The sequence below is a fragment of the Diachasma alloeum genome, unplaced genomic scaffold (genome assembly GCF_001412515.2).
Source record: "Diachasma alloeum isolate Michigan unplaced genomic scaffold, Dall2.0 Dall_scaffold_00208, whole genome shotgun sequence".
In the NCBI taxonomy this organism is placed as follows: Eukaryota; Metazoa; Arthropoda; class Insecta; order Hymenoptera; family Braconidae; genus Diachasma; species Diachasma alloeum.
In genome coordinates, this window is record NW_021680373.1 from 1,785,912 (window position 1) to 1,807,815 (window position 21,904).

The following is a 21,904-nucleotide window of genomic DNA, read 5'->3' on the forward strand; positions in this document are numbered from 1 at the left end:
AGAAACAAATTCATTAATTGAGATCAGTCTAGGCTCATTCTAAAGGGGAAGATGGTTTCAATGAAAAAAAAATTATTCCATTTTATTTATAATTAAATGAGGTGTTAACATTTTTGAAAAAAATCAAAAGGGGCCGTTTTACCCCACTCTCCCCTAATGAAAAATTTATTAAAATTAATTATTGTTCTGATGAAGCTGAAAATAGCAGAATATTCGACAGTGGAAAATTCAATTTAGGGGAAAATTAAGTGTAGGAGTGAAAGAGTTGGTATTGAAAATTTACTTCGATGTAATTGTTAATATTTAAGGTCAATGAGACATTTCATGAACGATTTGAGCTTGAATTTCATAGTATTAAAAATTGTCACGCAGCTGTTACTCAACTCTCAAAAAAATTTCTAACAAATGCCATAAATTTTCTTAAAAAATATGATTTCCATTTGCTTTTCTACTTTTTCCTCAAATTCCAAACCCTAAAATCATAGCGCAAGGTTCGATAACCGTAGCACAAATGGTAGTTCAATCAATGAATTTCAACGAGAAGGTAATGGCCAAAGTTCCATCCTCAAATGGAATATCATGAAATAATTACACTCGACCCTGGTACCTTTCAACGGAGACATTTACAAATGTCATAATCCCTGATATCTTAAAAAAGAATCCAGAAAAGGGTCACAAGAATCCAGAAAAGGTGAGGGAGGAAAAAAATCCTTTATACCGGGCTCACCGGTGTTATTTTCCCACCTACGTACTCTTGATGGTAATTACACTAAACTGTCGGCACCAGCGTTGCCCCGTAATTTTGCGCCCAACGAAAGAATTAATCTCGCTCGGTAAGGCTCACTCTATCAGCGCGAAACCGTCAAAAAAAATCCGCTATACACATTATACCTCCTCCGGATTTCTGATACCTCTTTCTGCCGGGTTTGCAGTTTTACCCGGCTAAAAAACTTTCCATTGACCGTTAGGCTCGTGAGTCTGGTGACTCAGAAGAAACCGGGCTTCGAGTCAGGGACGTACGATTAATGGCACGCCCTAAGGAATTTAAAGAAAAAACTGCACATCAAGGCTCGTAGGACGAGGCTGCAAGAATGCAGTGAACATTTTGGAAGAAATTCTCGTTTTAATTTTCGACGTGTTGAGCTAGCCTGGAATAGGATTTTTCGATACTTGTGCGCAAAGTGGAATTTTGCGCACGCGAAGTGTCGAGTAACGAGTGCAAAAAACATTTTTTCACGAGTTACGAACAATATTTTTCATCACAATGTGGCGGAAATTGGACTTTTAGGCACGCGGAGCGTGCCGAAAAGTTCACTTTTCGTCACAGCGTGATGAAATAGTATATTCGATNAGTAAGCTTCCGAATGGATCCGTAGTAATTTCATTTCAAAAATACAAAGATAAGAACATCTATGTCACTGAAAAATACTGCCTGATGATTCAAACTTTTTGAACCATACTTTTGTTAGAGCATTGGAAATAATTTTCCGTCCCGGCGGGCGCAAAGTAACATTTCCCTCCCGCTTCGCGGGAGGGAACTCTGACTTTGCGCCTACGCCGGGACGGAAAATCGCGTTCTTACCACGGGAAGTAAAATAAAGGACCCTCAGCCGCGTGCTTACCAACCTCGCCTTCGGCTCGGCTGGTAATTGCACTGGCGGCTGAAGATCCTTTATTTTCCCTCCCTAGGTTAGAAATATACTATTGTGCACCAAGGACGAAAAATTATGTTTTCCCCGGCCGAGGTGCACATGCCATTTTTTAACACGCCTGCAAAGAAAAGTTTGTATTTTGCTTTCTGATGAGCGAGAGAAAAGTGAATACTTTCCGCTCAAGGGTGGAAAGTTATTCCCGAGGGAGAAAAGTACTGACTTTCCGCCCTTGGCGGAATCAAGGCTGCCAATCACACGAGTTGAAAATTCCCGAAAGACTTTTCCTTTATTTTTCGTTTACGAGTAAGCGAAAAGGCACTTTTCGGCACGAGGTGAACGTTGCAGCAGTGTCAAAAAAGTATATTTTGATACGAGTGCGGAAAAGTGTTTTTTGGTTCGTGGGAGGCTATAATCCCACGAGCCAAAAAACACTTTTCTCATGAGTATCGAACGATATTTTTCATCACAATGTGTGAAAACGGGACGCTTTGCGCGCCTAAAAAGTTACTTTTTCGCACAGTGTAATGAAAAGCATTTTTTTCATACACTAGCACTTACAAAATTAATTTTCAAATAAAAATAATAAATAACTACACAATTAACATGTGCAAAATCCAATTCCTGGACCAGGAAAAATGTGAAAACCCAGACAAATAAAGAAAATTTTCAAAACATTTCACTCGACGCGTCAGTAGGTAAAAGTTATTATCAACATAAATGACATGAATTCGTCAGTCAGTGGTAAAAAAATATACAAATATTTCAGCGGTTTTGGATAAACCTCAATCAATTAAAAATCCCCACCAACAACTCCCGCAATGTCAATGTCTCTCATCCCCTCAAAACTCAAAAGAAAAACGTGAATGAACTCCAACAGCCATTTCATTTCAGTTTTCCCCAAAAAATATCCCTCCACAATCTGAAAAAAAAAATCCCCGCCCTAATGCAGTGTTACTCTTTACCACTGTTTATCCCCTGAAAAAGACTGGGTACGAAAGAATGAAAAAGGAAAATAAAAGAGGGAAGTAAACGACAAAGAGGCGCACTGGCGGAAGGTCGCGAAACGGCCCCTGGCTCTTGTGTTTCTTTCTCGCGTGGCTTTCATTCATGACTTTCCTGGATCGTTTCACTTCTCTATCTCTTTCATTCTTTCTCACGTTTCCCTTTCCACTGTTTCTTCAATCCATGTTGGATCGTTTTACCGAGAGAGGAAGACCCCCTCCCCCACACGCTCGCCCCTTCCTCTCTCCTCGTCCAAACTGAGAAGAAACGACTGTTGGTCTCACTCTAGTGTGCAAGTACAAAACGAGTGCAGAGATTCATAACGGCCTCGTTCGATGACGTGGCGTTTCGTCATCCCGTCTGACAGGCTGAACCACGAAAATAGCTCATGCAGCCACTAGTCAACCGACACGACGGCAACAAACTTATGAGACAATACAAACTGACGGATGGGAATATTCCATAGAATTTTTGTTTTTTTTGTCCAATGATTTGTGTCTAAATTGAAAGGCAAATTTTACGATTTCTGTTTTAGTGGAAATGAGATTGTTGAAGAATTGTAAATTGAAAATGCTCGGATTGAATAATACTTTAAATAGTGTCATGAAAAAATTAATATTTATTCTTATGGAGTTATAATTGATGGAGTTAATTGTGTGAACAATATTTGGATGAATACATAATTAATCAGTGTCACCAGAATTACGCGATATAGTTCTATTTCTTTGAACATTTTCGTCTCATAAATAAATAATTCAAATTAGGTTTTATCAACCATTATTAACCAATATTATAACCAAATTCTGAGCACATCAATTTTTTTTCATTTTATTTACGTTTTGTTAATCTTTGAAAAAAAAAAAATGAAACTTGATTAAAAAACCGTCGATTGTGTTCTGTTAGGTTCAAAAAAAATTCTCAAATTTTTCACACTCAATGAAAAGAAAATTAAATCTTTATTTGAAGAATTATAATTTGAAAACGCTCGTATTGAACATTACTTTAAATAATGTCATGAAAAAAGCAAACAAAACTAACTGTCAACTAAACTGCGTAAAAAATATTTGGAAAAGCGCATACTGCAATATATTTCTATTCCTTTGAAAATTTTCTTCTCATAAATAAATAATGAAACTCGTTTAAAAAAGTCGATCCAGTTCTACTAGGTTTCACCAAATTTCTCAAAATGTTCACATTCCATCATAAAAAAAATATCTTAATCTTCATTTACAGCAAAAATTTCTGGATTCAGCCCGAATGTCACTATTCTCTCCCTCAAAGGCCCGAAACAATAACTAAATCAATAAAAAAACCTTATGATCCCGAATCTAATCGACTCTTCCATCAGATCCCTCCAGTGTCAATCATTTTAAAAATCTATCTGCGTTTACCCTATAATCTCACTTTATCCTCGACACTGGAGCGGCATTAGCGTCTCGCAGTGAGTCAACTCCGAAGTGCAGGAGTTGTGACGTCATTATTCCCTCCCTGCAAAAATTTAGGACCATCTCAATGAAGTAAACGAAACACCAAAATTGTGGAACTTTCCACGCATGAGCTTCTTCAAATCTGCACGATCAATTTCAATTATTATTCTTCATCAAAGAAATCCCCGAAATATCGGCGCGGGACTGCCCAGACACCGCTGCTGCACTCTCCCCATCCCATCCCATCCCATCCCTACCCTTTCTGCCTTTTTTTACTCGTCTGGATCTCGAGTTTCAAGAACGAAACTGAACAGAACAGAACAAACGGCGAGGGCCTACAATTGTTGAGAATTGAAGAAAAAAAGAGCTGCAAAAATGGAGTATTAAAAATAGCCCCTGGATTTCAATATTTCATACTCATTCCGCCTTGCATTTCAGCCAGACTTTTGTTCCCGTCAATTGTCGTCATTGTTTTATATTTTTTTAAATGAAAAATAAAACAAATAATATATTTCAGTCATCGAATGGTGACGAGTGTCCCTGGGGTCCACTTTTGGCGAGGAGAGGCCTTGTGCGCCAGAGTGAACGCATCATGCACGGAGAGGGGGCGTCCGACTGAGTCCTCTCCCGTGCACTCGCGCATAGCAACAGAAACGAGTGGAGAATCGGTCTAGCGCCAAGAGAGAGCCAGCCAGCCGCGCGCTTCGACGCTCTGTGCTGGCTGTTCCCTTCTTTCTTTATCATTTTATCTCACTCAGTCTCATGGATGGTGACAATATACACATGGGGTCGTTTTGGGTAGAACAACGGTTACCAACTGCGATTTCCCGTTGGAATTGAGAAATAGAAATTGGGAGATTGAAGGAGGTGGCTTTGAGAGATGAGGAATCGTCTGGATTTGGACAATGAGATTAATTAGGGGTGATTGATTGGTTGAGAGAGTTTATTGATGTCCTAAGAATTCCGATTTAATATTCGTAGCAAAAAATGATTGGCAAGTGATTTTGTGTTGATTCTTTCAATTATTCGTCTATTTATTTCGTTTGAGTTGTCCATATGGAACTCATTTGTGCATCGGCTTGCATTTAATAATGATTCCTTTGTTCCCTTTCTATGATTTTTGCCATATTAGAAGCAATTTATTGTTGAGCTGAGATACAAAAATGCCCTATTATTCTTATGAATTATTTACATTATTTTTTTATTTTTTTATTAGTTTTCATTCGTTATTTAGTTCGCGTGGTTGCTTTGTCTAGTATTTTGTTTGTTTTTAATTTAATTATTTATCATTTTTATCATTTTTTGTTATATATATATATAAAAGTTCCATAGCTGTTATCACACATCTTCGTCATAATTATTATTATCATTTTCATAAACAATCTCGTAAGGCAAGACAATTGAAGGATAGAAAAAGATTACAATTAAGTTAAAAATACGAGTCATTTAGGGACACTATTCGATCACATTCAGACTAATAAACAGCTTCGCCAGTCTTGAATCAGGCGCATAAAATTACTTTTCTCTGTTAATTTAATAAAAATTATAATATGATTGAGATAGTGATGATGATGTGCAATTAATTTATTATTGAGCTGAGATACAAAAATCCCCTATGATTCTTATGAATTATTTACATTATTTTTTTATTTTTTAACTAGTTTTCATTCGTTATTTAGTTCGCGTGGTTGCTTTGTCTAGTATTTTGTTTGTTTTTAATTTAATTATTTATCATTTTTATCATGTTTTGTTATATATATATAAAAGTTCCATAGTTGTTATCACACATCTTCGTCATAATTATTATTATCATTTTCATAAACAATCTCGTAAGACAAGACAATTGACGGATAGAAAAAGATAACAATTAAGTTAAAAATACGAGTCATTTAAGCACACTATTCGATCACATTCAGACTAATAGACAGCTTTGCCAGTCTTGAATCAGGGGCATAAAATTACTTTTCTCTGTTAATTTAATAAAAATTCTAATATGACTGAGATGGTGATGATGATGTGCAAGTAATTTATTCAATCTTCATTGTCTTCATTGTCTTATGGGCTTATCATTTTAAAACTAATATTCACTCTTAAAAAATTGACTTTTATGGCTGTTCTAAGTGGAACAACGGTTACCAACATAAATTTTTCTAGATAATTGTCTATTCATTCCCAACTTTTGAACAGTTCACATGGATGCAAATGTGCATCATCAGGTCATATTCAATAATAATTCCTTTGTTCCATTCTCATGTCTTTCGTCATATGATTGAAATGATGACGTGTAAATACTGTATTCATTCTTGATTCTCATACTCTTTCAAAACTATTCTTGACTGTTTGAGAAAATAGGAGTTTCGTGAATAGTGAAATCGTAGCATTGAATTTGATTTGGGAGATGAAGTCTCATAAAATTCCAAGTTTCAGGGAGAATTAACGCGAATTTAAATAATTTCATGAAGATTAATATTCGTGAAGGCTTGAAAATTCAAGAACGTAATCACCTGATTGCCAATTTTCACAAAAGAATTCAACTGAATTTTATAGTTCCAACACAGAGAAAAAAGTTCAGCGAAAACAAATTAGTTGACTCAATTTTTAGTACTAGAAAATAGTTAATTTTCCCCCGTTGTCTCGGGAAAATTGACTGAACGTGAGGGTAATTTGTGCCGAAAGTAGAAATCACCCTGTATTCCATCAAAAATTATCCCAGTAAACGTGAATAGTTACTCAATATTGCGTATAATTCTTCTATAACGAAGGATGATTTTTTACCGAACGCGTTCGGGAATATTTCACTTCCATTCTTCCCCATAACCTTCAAATGGGTGCAAGAAAAAAATACCCTACCAGTGTAGGAAATTTTAGTGTACAGATAATGTACGGATAATATTTGTATCTATAGATGTGTTTTTTACCGAACGACTCGTAAAATACCCTCCACAAACAGGTATTTTTTCATTGAATTACTAAGAGGTTTTGTCCCCTACTCGCTTCGCTCGCCAAACCTGAGGGGGGGCTTGATTCGCTCGCTTCGCTCTCCCCCCCGCCCTCCCCAATTTTCTTGAGTATGTTTAGGCGTTCGTGTTATATAGAAAAAAAATTGATAGAGTGATTTACCTCCTTTGAAAAATTGAGATTTTTTTGTTTACAAAAGGCCAATCTCCAACCTTGTCGTGAAACTCAACCATTCATTTTTCCATTGATTTACATAGAATAGTATGGGGTATACTCCTATTATTATTTTTTAAGGATTTGATCCCCATATGACCCCATATGAACTTATACAGATATAACCATGTTAGAGAGATATAGATAATAATGCATTTTGAATGGCATCATCAGAGTCACAGATAAGGGTCAGAATTAGGGTCACAGTAAGGGTCAGGATCAGGAGCGTCTCCCGAATTTTTGACCTCCTTATTTCTTTATTATACAAAGAGACATTTCGCTCCACGAATACCTTTCAACAGTAAAATTTGCCACGATTTTCTAGGTAATTTTTATTCAACTTTTCTCTCCGCGTATTGATTTTAACTTGACATTGTGAGAAAATCGGTGGAATATGCGATTTTTCAATGACAAGTTTTCCCGAAATTTCGTAGAAACGCCACTGCGTTCGTAGAAACGTCACTAAAAATTTTGTTCCGTATTATTTATCTATTCAAGTTATATTCTCTCTTCGCACCTTTCGGTAATTCTCGTTTTTTTCCTCGTATATTTTCAATACTCAATTCACATAATTCTATCTGCAACCCATCCATTTCTTTTATTGCTGTTCTTGTTTTCCCTTTATTTATAAATTCTTATTCATTTTCTCCACGATGATCACATGTGCAAGGACTCGATGCAAAAACATCAGGCACTGGTATTATCGGTTGTTGGGAAACGGGGCCAAACGGGTCACGTGAAACGCAACGCGAGAGAGAGAGGGTTTCTGGTGTTATTGGGGTAGGTCGCGTCCTTCCGTGTGATTTTCAGTAAAACGTTGTATGGTGTTCTGGGGTATATGTAGTACCGACCAAATGCCCAATACCATTGACGTTTTTCTCTTCAGTTGGCGCTGCTGGTTGCATCACGCAAATGTCTATCTAGCATGAATTCAATTCATGTGAGAACCGGATGAGCAGAAAAACGATGAAAAATGCTGGGAAATATAAATACATTTGTTTTGATCTTGAAATGATAAAAATTTCGAGGATTCGGCGTCATTGACCGGGGAAATAGGTCATTCGTCCAATTACGGTGAACCCTACACTGTTAAAAATTTCCACAGAAATTTCCCGTAAGGATCAAGGAAATTTTTAACAAGTATATAACAGGTCCACTGAAATTTCCAGGAATTTCGTCATTGAAAATTCATAATCTCATAGAAAAATCGGTTGGAATGGTAAATTTCAGGTTAATTATTCCGGGAAAATTAAGGAAAATTGAGAGAAACTTTTTCATGAATTCCAGCTGCCCTTGAATTTTCAGAGAATTCCTTCAAAAAATTCTGCAATTCCAAGAATTTTTATGAAATTCCTTGAAAATTCGAGGGAATTTGGCAGTGAATATTCATTTTCACTGGAAAATTCACATAAATTGTGGAAATTCTGTCTTTCTGCCGCTCAAAAATTGAGACTTTACTTAAATTTTCAGAGAAACTTGAAATTCCATTGATTTTTTCTTCTTAAATCGAATTCAAGGTCTTTTCCCGGAAAATTCAGCCATTTTTTTAACAGTGTACGCGGTTATTATTATTATTATTATTATTATTATTATTATTATTATTTAGCGGTGATCATCAACTGTTCGATGGGATTTGCAGTCATCATGATCAAATTATTCCGATGATTAGGCCTTGTTTGGGGGAAAACAGAACACATTTTGGGAGATAATTGAGAGAAGAATTTAAAAGTGAACTTGAGTAAAAATCCCTTTTTTGTTAGCTAAGAAATGTTCTTAAAATAAGAATATCTGCGAGTTTTCATTGAAGACATTCACACTGAATAAAGTTCAGGATTAATTGAACATGAATTCAATATTAATTGAGTCAAGGTCGTCAGGTAATATACTTTTGATAAAGAAGTGGTTATGAATTACATTGAGCTGGAATGGTAAATGTCGAAGGTATTTAAAGAAATACTTCAGACAGGAGTAGATTAATTTTATGAAAGGAAAAATCGGGAACTTGAGAACTCGAATGTTTTTCACAGAAATATAATTAGAGTGGATTGAATAAGAATGAAAGAAATTTAACAGACAGGGAATCGTAATTTTTGCATCCATTCATCTTGCGATTATTTAATATCTGAAACAAAAAACTACTGCCTCTTGTTTTACACAAAACCATTTTTCGCTTGCACAGAGAATAAAAATTTCTTCAAACAATTAAATGTATTTATGCGACAAAATTCCATTCGTCAAATTCGAAATTTCACGTTTTGTGACAGCATTACTAATTTTGGCCTCAGGAGTGTCTGGATGTATGTGTGTATGTGACTCATCGTTTTTCGTCGATAACTGGAAAATCTGTTGACATCTGTTGTTGAAAAAATTTATCTAAAAACTAATATTCAGGGAAATGTAAAAAATTTGAACGTTAGGGCAATGTTCACTGTTAAAAATTTTTGTCTGAAATTTCCGGTATACTTTTCGGAAATTTTTATCGGATTTAAGTACCACTGAAATTTCAAGGAATTTCGTCATTGAAAATTCTGAATTTCGTGGAAAAATCAAAGAGAACTGTTAATTTCAGTTCCATTTTTCCCGGAAAATGAATCGAAAACCAGAAAATTCCGGTAAATATATTCTTGAATTTTCAGGATAGTGACACTTAATGCGATTTAAGGAAAAAAAAATCATGAAATTTCAGATTTCACGGAAAATTCAATGTAATTTGGCACAGAATATTCACATTAGATTGGAAATTCAAATAAATTAAGGAATTCTCGTCTTTATTCTGCTCAAAATTCTGGAATGTCTAAATCGCATTCAGTGTCACTCTCCTAAAAATTAGTATTCAACTATCCATGAAATTTCATTTTTTTAAAATAATGTTGGCCACCAACGGTTGTGACAATATTGGCTGCAATGGGTAATCTTAACTCCAAAGAATCATTGAATCAATTTTAAAATTCATCATCCCAGCAATTCCACTCATCAGCAGATCGCTCATTTATCAACAAAAATACATTGACTACGTCGTGAAGAAAGCAATTTCCCACTTGTTTTCATTCAAACGCGACTTGTTCGGGAATTTTTTTTGCCCGGCTCGGCGCACAATGCACTAGTTTTCACTCAGTGTAGAAATTCCAGGAAGCATGATTTTCACGTGGTCGCATTGTTATCGATCTTTCACCCCAAATACAAGATCGGATTCTGCGCCTTTACACAATCATCACTGCTGTCTTTTCTCCCCATCCTCTCATTTTTAGGCTCTGTACCGTTAATTTCAGGGTTTCCACGGATAGGGGTGGAAGGGGGGGAGGGGGGGAAGGGGAGGATGGCTATCAGGTCAGAAAGAGGTGGCTACACAGCATTTATCGAATCACATGGTGCTCTGAGAAGAAAGCGCGGGTAATTTTGTGAACGAATAGAGATTCACGATTCATCACAGTCGTCGAGGGGCAGGATGGGGAGGGGGGAGGGTAGTAATGATCACTTACAAGGGGTAATAGCACTTAACTCGCTTTTTACTCCCTCTTTTTTTACCCGACTCTCGTACCAACCTCTCTCTCCCCCCCTCGTCCTTATCAACCCTTTCGTTATTTCAGCGAGGGACGATGGGTGGAACGGAAAGAAAGATGGATTACACTTGGGGTTGAGGATAAACACTTGGGGGGGAAGGGTGGAGGAGGCTCTGTTGACTCTAGTATTAGCTTTTCCGTGGTTTTTGCCAATTAAACGTTATAATGGAATTAATGAATTTGGAATTTTTTTGGTTTTGGTTGAATTCAGGTTTACTATGCGAAGAAGAAGAGGAGAGCGCAACAGATGCAGGGCGAGGATGGGTCGCACAAGAAGGAGAGGAAACTCTACAACGACGGCTGGGACGACGACAACCACGACTATATCATTAAGAATGGTGAAAAGTTCTTGGATCGATATGAGATTGATTCGTTAATAGGTGAGGGCATGATTTTTTATTGTTAATAGACAATTGGGGTATTCATTGGGGGAACGATTTCATTTATTGATAGTCATTTATTAACACGGAGAAAAGAATTTTTCATTTTCAGGAACGTCTCACTGATTTTTAGAAACTTGAATAATTATAATAATTCAGTAGTGAAGTGGTCAAACGATTTCAATCAACTCCATCCTAGCGCCAGTTCTCGATGAATATCTCAAATTATAAAGGGTTAGCAAAATTTTTCTGTCTTTTTTGTAAAGAAAAGTGGGGACTATCGAAAAAGATCTTACAAAAATTTCGACTGGGAGCTAAACCGATTGACCACTTCATTACTGAATTATTGGTGATAGTGGACACTGAATAAAATAACACTGATTATGTGTGATTTCTATCAATTGAAATTTTAGGGAATTTTGGCTATAAAATTTACTGGAAATCCAGTGAATTTCCAAATTTTTTAGCAACAGGAAGATGAGAATTTTCCAACTTACTAGAGTTTTTAATGGAAACATGAAGATTCAGTGGCAAATATTTCGTTGCTGTTGAACCTGGAGCACTTATTCATATTCTAGATTTTCAAATTCAAATCAAATAATTTTTTTTTGTAATTTTAAGCCTACGATTTTTTTTATCCCGAGAAGACTTGGTTGAGATATATGGATTATATTAAATTAAAATAATACTGTTTGAGCTAGTTTGGATGAGGAGAAAGGCCCACAGAGACGTAAAACAAAAAAATTCTTTTGTAACATCAAAGCAAATAAATTGAATTAAATTGAATCGTCTTGTTCAAGAACTTGTTGGTCTTTCTTTCAATTATTGATCTGAAATAGCAATGTAATGTTTATGCATTTTGTCAACAGGTAAAGGTAGCTTCGGCCAAGTAGTAAAAGCATTTGACCACGAAGAGCAGACACAGGTAGCAATAAAAATCATCAAGAATAAAAAACCCTTCCTCAATCAAGCGCAAATCGAAGTTAGGTTATTAGAAATGATGAATAGAGCGGATACCGACAACAAGTATTATATAGGTGAGTGATATTCAACATCTACGCAACAATTAAAACTGATAATTAAAACGTCTGACTCGTTTTCTTTAATACTCACGTCCTTTTTTTTAATTTCCTTCACTCTCCAGTTAAACTGAAAAGGCACTTTATGTGGCGAAATCATTTGTGTCTGGTATTCGAGCTGCTGTCTTATAACCTCTACGACCTACTTAGAAATACGAATTTCCGTGGGGTGTCATTGAACCTCACGAGGAAGTTTGCGCAACAACTGTGTACTGCCCTACTGTTCCTGTCCACACCGGAATTGAACATCATTCACTGTGATCTGAAGCCCGAGAATATTCTTCTCTGCAATCCGAAGAGGAGTGCGATTAAGATTGTGGATTTTGGGAGTTCGTGTCAATTGGGGCAGAGGGTAAGGGTTTATTAAAATAATTATTTATTTTAGGAAATCATCAAGTGAAGGACTTGGGAATTTTTAATTCAGTAGCGCAGCGATGATACTGTTCAAGTCCATTTTGACTATTGGTCAGTTTTCAATGCATTTCTCGAAATCTACGGGAGATGGCAAAATTTTTATCATGACCTTTTTTATAGCCCTCAATTCGCTCTACAAAAAAGGTCGTTACAAAAATTTACTTATCTCCCTTAGATTCGGAGATATTTCTCGAAAACTCAGCTGAGGGCTAAGTCGACCTAAAAGGTTTACCGCTTCGGTACTGAATTGTAATTTAAGTATAATTACGTTATGTTTAATGAGAAATTACTGAGAATTTGAATTTTTTGGTGGAATTTTAAGGAGAATTCACTCAGAATAATTGGAAATTTTCCATATTTTCTGAATCCGTACATCACAGTTTTCAGAACAAAGTGTTTAATTTTACAAAACTTATGTTTCTAACATCAATTGTCTTTAAAATAAGAATCTGTTCATTCAATTTCAAAAGAAAAACCGTTAGAATCGCTAAAGTGCAAATGTTTTTAAAGTAAAAACATTTTAGTTTTCAAACTGAGAACATTCGAGAATCATAAAATTCAGGATCAATTGAACATTAATTCAACATTAATTGAGTTAAACATTTTTTTTCTCCCTGTGCATTAATACATGCATTTAGGAAAAAGCAGATTGTTAATTTGAATATTTTTTTCATTTTCAGATATACCAATATATACAGTCTAGGTTTTATCGATCACCCGAGGTTTTACTCGGTATTCCATATGATCTGGCGATAGATATGTGGAGTTTGGGGTGTATTCTAGTGGAAATGCATACAGGGGAACCTCTGTTCAGCGGGGCTAACGAGGTAAGAATCGATTTTTTCCATTCTTCTCACATTTTCATTGATTGATTATTCATATTGGAAGCAAGTGATCTTGGATCGAACTATCAAGGGACTCTCTTGTAGATGAATGAAGTTCCAATAGAAAATTTTTCATGAAACTTCCCTTTAGAATCACTTGCTTGCTTACGATCTAATGTTTCTTAAATTGGGATTTTCCATCAAATTTTTTCATTACCGTACATGAAAATTTAATAAAAACTATTAGCCACGTTTTTTTATTTTGATCGATAATGCCAAATTTATAAGTTATGGATCATTAAAAACATCTGCATTATGTTGTCATAATGCAGAATTTTTTCAATTCACTGTAACTTTCCAATTTTTCATCATAAAAAAATGAATTTATTTATTTTTTTTATTTTCGTATTTGATAATTTTATCTAATAAACTAATGTTGCTCAATATCCCCATATTATTGTTTGAAGGAAATAATCTTGTTGAGCATTCCCAATCAAAACATTTTCTTAAGAAAATAAAATTGAGGTTTTAACTGAAATTTGTTAATTGGATTAAATTATAACATAAAAATTATTCCTCACAAGAACATTTAGAAAAATGTTGTCATTGGAAATGTTCAACGAGAACATTTTCCTAAAATAAATGAGAAATCTCAGTTTACCCGAACCCCTTCGAGCGTGAATCAATCGCAATGATTAATTAATGGTCTCTTTGATGATCAGGTCGATCAGATGAATAAAATAGTGGAGGTGCTGGGTATGCCACCGAAGCACATATTGGACCAAGCGCACAAAGCGCGGAAGTACTTTGACAAACTCCCAACGGACGGTTCTTACGTACTGAAAAAGTCCAAGGACGGTAAAAAGTACAAATCCCCTGGTTCCCGAAGACTACACGATATACTGGGAGTTGAGAGTGGTGGTCCAGGTGGTAGAAGGTTAAATGAACCAGGCCACTCAATATCCGACTACCTCAAGTTCAAGGATCTTATACTTAGAATGTTGGATTTTGATCCGAAAACGAGGGTAACGCCTTATTACGCGTTACAGCACAATTTTTTCAAGAGAACGGCCGATGAGGGGACCAACACAAATATTGCTGCTGCCAATAGTGCTAATACGAGTCCAGCGGTGGTTGCTATGAGCCAGGACAGTGGTGAGTTATCGTAATCATTGCAAGACTGAGAGGAATTATTGGTGAGGTTTTTTATGAAGATGTGCATCGCCAAAGACTGAGTCTCAGATAATGTGAATTTAGTCGGTGAATTTTGATTCATTGAGAGGAGATATTGCCTTGAGGAATGAATAGTGAGGTCTTGGCCAAAATTTCTCATCGAATTTTTGGGTTTTAATTTCATTCAATACAAAAGTCTCGTGCAATAACAGATTAACAGAATTAAAGAAATTATTTTTGAGGGACAATTCGAAGGTTTGTCAAACAAGAATTGATAATTCTTAATTTTTCATATGAAGAATTCAAGTATTGTTGAGGTTTTTTATGAAGATTTGTAACGCCAAAGACTCAGTCTCAGATAATGCGAATTTATTCAGTGAATTTTAATTGACTGAGGGGAGATATTGCACTGAGACATAAAAGTTTCATGTAATGAGAGATTTACGGAATCAAAGAAATCATTTTTACGGTACAATTCGAAGATTCTTCAAACAAGAATGAATAATTCTTAATTGTTCATATGAAGAATTTAAGTATTATTGAGGTTTTTTATGAAGATTTGTAGCGCTAAAGACTCAGTCTCAGATAATGCGAATTTATTCAGTGAATTTTAATTGACTGAGGGGAGATATTGCACTGAGAAATGAATGTTTCATGTAATAAGAGATTTACAGAGTCGAAGAAATTATTTTTACGGAATAATTCGAAGATTCTTCCAACAAGAATTAATAGTTCTTAATTTTTCATATGAAGAATTTAATTATTGTTGAGGTTTTATGTGAAGTTGTGCATCGCCAAAGACTCGGTCTCAGATAATGTGAATTTATTCAGTGAATTTTAATTGATTGAGGGGAGATACTGCACTGAGGAATTAATGAGGTCTTGTTAAAAATTCTTCGTCGAATGATTGTGTTCTGCAATTTTACTCAGTGCAAAAATTTCATGCAATAACATATTTCTAAGATTAAAAAAAAAATATTTTGTTTATTAATATGATTTAGATGATTGGAGGAAATTCGAAGATTGTCCAAACAAAAATGAATAATTTTAAATTGATATTTTTGGATAATTAATAACAATGGAGATGAACAAGAACATAAATAATTTTTTAATTTTCATATGAAGAATTGAATTATTACTCAGTTTTTTTAATGTGTATCTACAAGTGACTCTCAGATCATGTGAATTTATTCAGTCTATCAATTGCGCGAAGATTGCATTGAGACTTCACTGAGGTCTTGCCACTACGATTGCAATAACGGTCTAAACAATGTTTAAAACCAATTTTACGTAATTCGTATTACGTCGAGTGTAGATTAACATGAGTCATTGCACATGTATTCTTGTGCCGCTTGATTTCATCCATCATTCATCGTCTTAAGTTTTCATCATTCTTTTTTATTTTTTCTTTATTTACATTTGTATCGCAATTCAGCCTCAAACGCTAATACTCCAGGCGTCAGCTGTCACATCCAGAGGCAGACGAGTGTGAAAAACCACTGCAAACTCTTGTTGTAAATAATTTAATGTTAATCTAAAGCAAAAGGCACCTGAATTTTTAGGATCAGCCTCGAGAGACGATTGACGACCGAGTGTTGTGACTGTTGAGGACATTGTTCAGAGATTTTCAGAATTTTAGGAGTTTTGATTTGTGCAGAAAGTAAGATAATACTTTAGTCGATCTTTTTATTTTTATTCTATTTTTTTCTCTTTTTTTTCGTTAAGAGATGTCAGGGATTCAGGCGAGGCTGAGTAAAAAAACAAAACGTGAAGTAGGAACTACAAAAAAAACGTCTTTGGCAAATTAAATAAACAGTGAGACAAATTGAGAAAATATGGTGCAGAAACCTGAAGATATAAATGAAAAATAATGCGAGAAATTGAAGTGTTAACGATTGTAACTTAACGTTATCGCTTAGTTTCTGCACAAAACTAAACCAAATACTTGTTGTTGCCCGTAGATATGATGGGGGGACAGTACGTGGCTCGATGACTGTCGTATCCGCGGGGCGGCGACGACCTGTCCTAGGCCCCCAACCCTAATCTTACTTACTAACATAAGTAAGTTTCTGTCTAACAACAAAATCCTATGAAAAAAAACAATCAGAATAAAGAAATAAAACATGTCAATTCATCTGAAATGAGAGAAATTAACAATCCTCCCACTTTTTATTTCGATAAATCATGTGTCTCCGTGGCCTCGGATTGCAATGAGCGAAGCCTTGCTTGCCTGTATTGACTAAATGAATACCAATTTTATTTGACGTTTTTTTTCCATACCATTTCACGCTGACAGAGCCATGGAACGTATTTATTTAGCCCGTGGCTCTGGCCTTCATTTTTGCGTGCATCGATGACAATTTTATCCTCATGAATTGATAAATAACATATTCCCTAGTCCAAAGCCCGACCCAAGCCCTCAGTTTACACTTGAGTTTAAATGACGTTTCCTTTAATGGCCTAGAATATCTTCTTCTCAGTGGCCTCTGTCTGTTGTTAATAAATTCACTCGATCATTGGAAATTGAAAGAAATAATTTTCAGAATTTTTCATCAATCGAGGAGAAGGTATTCCAGCGTCTAATGGTGTAATGCATCTGTGTCAGTCAGTTTTTCTTTTTAATTTGTAGTGAAATCAGTCCATCGTTTTGTAAAATATTATGATTAAAATTTAAATAAACGAGGAGAAAGAAATCGCATGCTATTAGCAACCTGCATTGTGCGCTCTACACGTGGCGTTGAGTCGAATTTCCCCCCTGGTATATTAACTTATTTATTAATGAATAAATTCACAAAGTCAAGTGTCAAGCATCACCTTGACGCCAGATTCTGCCAACTTTTTTTGCAACTCAGAGGTGTCCTTCTTGATGTTTATCGTTCCTTCCAATTTAATCATTTTTAACGATAATTCATAATTCAATCAGTGATTTTATGGTGAATTCTCTTTGATTACTGCACGTCACGCACGACATTACGATCGAAATTACAATGAGAAGTTGTGTTGTCCTTTGGACGAGAGAATCATGAAATAGATCGCGAGACGAGGAAGGGTGTTAGGAGACTCAATGATGGATCCAAATGCCTGCCAACCCCTCATTCCCATGTAGAACCTTAGAAATTAATTTCTTCGTAGCCCACCCTTGCCCCCTGCCACGTTCCATTTGACGTGCACTGTTGGAAATTTTTGAGAATTGAAACTTCATTGGACTTTCATATATTCATTGAGTCATCGGTAACATGCAACAGTGATGGGAACTACCAAGTACATTAGTACATTATTACATTACATTATTACGATTCCGAACAAATGATTTTTATGGTGGAAAATTGATTGTTTGTAAATTATTTAATCAGATTTTTTTAATGTTTTCTAATGGTTAAATATCGAGCAAAGTTCAAATAATAAAATAATTGTAAAACCCCCGGAAACTTAGGCTCAAATGGGGCCCAAATGAAAGCTCTGATATTCGACTACAAAACTAGAAAAGAATTTCACTGGAGAAAAAATAGCCAAAGTACTAATTCAGTAGCAAAGTGGTAAACCGATTTAAGTCGATTTTGACTATTGACCACTTTTTAGTTAATATCACGGAATCGAAGGGAGATAGTCAAATTTTTGTCAAAACCTTTTTTGTAGCACTCAGTTTGCTCCCGAAAAAAGGTAATTAAAAAAATTTCATTATCTCCTTTAAATTCGGAGATATTCTTCAAAGACTCAACTAAGAGATAAGCCGACTTAAACCGTTTTACCACTTCGCTACTGAATTTTTTCAATACTCTTTTCTTGACAACAATTCTAAGAAAACCCCATTTTCGAGGGATACACCTGAGCCTGCCCATCACTGACTCGCCATGTACAAAAGTATAATCAACTCAAAATCTTCCAACAGTGCAAAAAACCATAGAGGTCTTAGTGGGTGACTATTGTCTAGCATTAGTCCTTCATTTCTTCTCGATAAAAAAAAATTGATTTTGTGACATGAATTGCATGTTATAATGCCAGCCCCCCCGACTGATTAAAGACAATAAATTCACGTGTCCACAGGACTGGTAACAATGTCAGGGCAGGGTAGTGGCAGTAGTAGCAGCTTGATGCAAGTGCCAAGCCTACCTGGTGTATATCAACCGATGGAGTGTGAATCATCACCACGTCAATGTGGTAATCGTCGTATTAACACGACCCTATATCCATCAGCAGCATCAGCCACTGAGGTATCAACTACCTCAGCCCCAACGTCCATGCAGTCAATGGACAATTCACGGATACAAAGCTCTCTTGGCACTTACAACAGCCTCATTCTCCCTGGTATGGGGCATTTACCGGCTATGATGACATCACCTATGATACCGCAACAAAATTTTTACAACTACAGTTATGGGGGTAATGATGCACATGGTATTGTTAGACAACCAACGTCAGTTGCAACGAGCAAACAGAGAGATCCAGAGCGCGAGGACAGTCCAATGGTTGGTGTTTGTGTACAACAGAGTCCAGTTGCTATACATTGAAATTCATTTTTCATTAATTATTCGTACAACTGGAATTTCAAATTTTTGGTAAACACGGAAGGGGGGGGGGTAACACTATAAATTGATGAAATTGTTTTCGACATGCAATTTTAGAAAATGTTGATCTTGGTGAAGACAATTAACACGACACGTAGAGCAATCTTGACGATTGTTTACAATAGATATGACAATTAATCCTCGAACAGACTCGAGGATCATCGACAATGGTTTATGGAATGACTTGAATATGTAGTAAATTTGGTGAAGGCAAGGGAATTGTTGGAGAAATTTGTTTTTTTCTGTTTTTACCAATGTGACGAGTGGGCCCCGACGTTGGGCGATGAGTAATGACGTGTGAAAAATGTATAAATACGAGGTAACCAGGGGGAAAGCAACGGCCTAGTGAGGATGAACCCAACTGGCCTCTCGGGCCCCGCCCGATTAACAAAACAGACACTTAAAGAATCAAGTTTAGTCGGTACATTAATTTAAAAAGAAACCATGAAAATTGATTAACTAATGGAGTTGAATAAAAACGAATAAAACCACAAATGAGATGGCATCAGTTATTGTGTGGCCTAGAGAGCAAAAAAAAAGTGATAACTACTATTATTATCGGATAAAATAAAAGAATTATATATATAAACGATGTAACCATGTACTCCGATAGAGTTTTATACACGATGTCACGAATGTAATGGTTTTAGCAAATAATTGTCGAGAGACAGACGCATTGAATGCTAGTTATTTGTACAATACACATAGGTGAATGATATAAAATAAAATAAATAAAAAACAAGAGTGCAGCTTTAGGGTTTAGCTTTTAAATACTAAAGTTATGTGGGAAAGAGAGAGAGAGGAGTTCGTAAAAAGATGAAAAAAAAAACAACTCGAGACACTTTTATTTACTTCGAATGAAATTTTTTGGAATGAGTGGGACTTTTGGAATAAATAAATTGGTAATGGGTGAGTGGGGAAAATATTTTGTGAGTGTGTGGGTTATGCACGTGGAGGGTGCAAACGTGCTGTTTGTTGCTGAACAAGGACTCTAAACAAACGGTGTTTGCCCGGCTTAACAATACATATTTATACATAAAGATGGAGAAAAAAACACAAAAAAATGCATTAATAAGAAAGTTAAAAAAACGTATACATGTAAGATTCATCAAGAGTGGTATAATCATACGCGAAAGAAAAACCTAGGTACTTTATAATTAAATAAAATGAAAATTGACAAAAAAAAATAACAAAATACACGCGTATCGCATGCAATTGTTTTTAACACACATCATCATTTTTTTTGCTGTTAATTATTGTTATGATTTTCTTTGATTTCGAATTCGTCGTTCCATTTAATCGACTGTACTTCCGTGATTCGAGTGATGGAAAAAAACTGGGGAGGGGGGCGACGACGTTTATCATGTTCGTCAAGATAATATTGCTCGGACGGTTGGAATTGAACAAATAAATGGGGATTTACACGATATTGGTAATCGTTATGATATATCCAGGGTTTATTCTTCATCGGGGCGTGAAATTTATCGTTACATTTGTCGAAAAAATAATAAAAGGGTCAATTCACTTGTAGAATTAATGGGATTATTCTGCGGTGTAATGAGGGATTTGATCAATTCCAATCGTTAATGATGCTCAAATTTTCGACGCTTCCTAGTAAAACAGGGGTATTGCATTTTTATTTTTACTACAAGGGTATCTCCGAATTCCGTATGAAAGTTGTCTATCTCAATTTTGCGGGGCAAACTCATGGATCTCAGACGAAATAAAAAAAGACTTATCTCTGTAACTCTGATTAAATACTGTGCAAGTGGTACTCATATCCCCACGTTTGTTATGATGCGAGCCATTGGGAGCGATTGGTTTATTTTTAGAAAAAGATTCCAGTCAACGCCTTGGAAGCCTCATGTGAACCTCACGTGGCCCTAATGTGACCCCCATGACCCTTAATTAGAGCCTTATTCTGACCCTCATCAACACCCTTGTGACCCTTTATTTCTGACCATTAATTTGGAGTTCTTAATTTCGAATTCCAAATTTTCATCACAAATTAGAATTTCGATATTGAATCATTAGAAAACATTTTAAAAATCTGAATGAAAATTAGAAAGTTTAGTTTTGGACAAAAATTGGTGAAATAATTGAAAAGTTGCAATTTTTGAAACATACCAACATTTTCTATAAATAATTTATAAACAATGAATTTTCTAACATAAAAATCATTTGTTCGGAAACGTAACAAATTTATTCATATTCAGAATTTTATCAGAAGTCAATCGACTTCGTGCCTAAAAAATAAGATTTTCGAAAGTTTAAAGAATTTCAAGTATTTATTTATAAACAACGAATGTTTGAAAAAATCATAAATCTATGCAAAATGTAATTTTAATAATGCTGAATATTCATGATTTCTTTTTCAAACTTTTATCACCCAATTTAATTGATAAATTTGATGATTGAAAAGGCTTGAATCTATAATGTGCTTTGTAAAAGATACTGGGATATCCCTAAACACTAATCAGTGTTCACGGAAAAGGTTTTTTCTGATTTCGTTCGATTCAGACGATTTTCCCCGGAAAATTCAGATAGATTGGTTTTACAGTGAATTCCGCGATACCCTTGTTTTAAAAATAAAAATGAAATACCCTTCTTTCATTAGGAAGTGTCGAAATGTCCCTTATTTTGTTGAAAATTGAAGA

At 35.4% G+C, this 21,904-nt stretch overlaps 1 protein-coding gene across 2 annotated transcripts in view; it reads left to right on the forward strand.

Annotated features, from left to right (window-relative positions):
- The window catches only part of LOC107036358 (serine/threonine-protein kinase minibrain), a 56,913-nt gene extending 36,477 nt beyond the window's left edge, over positions 1-20,436 (forward strand). Inside the window, exons 4-10 of one of the 2 annotated variants that reach the window (XR_001460782.1) lie at positions 11,024-11,192; positions 12,062-12,229; positions 12,337-12,623; positions 13,366-13,512; positions 14,232-14,664; positions 16,644-16,743; positions 18,727-18,813. Coding sequence is in view for 1 of the 2 variants with exons in the window: in XM_015254291.1 (XP_015109777.1) it covers positions 11,024-11,192; positions 12,062-12,229; positions 12,337-12,623; positions 13,366-13,512; positions 14,232-14,664; positions 18,727-19,190 (1,668 nt within the window). In the remaining variant the exon portion in view is untranslated. Of the gene's footprint in view, positions 1-11,023; positions 11,193-12,061; positions 12,230-12,336; positions 12,624-13,365; positions 13,513-14,231; positions 14,665-16,643; positions 16,744-18,726 lie in introns of both variants that reach the window. The other variant, XM_015254291.1, reaches the window with a different exon arrangement.
- The last annotated feature ends 1,468 nt before the right edge of the window (positions 20,437-21,904 follow it).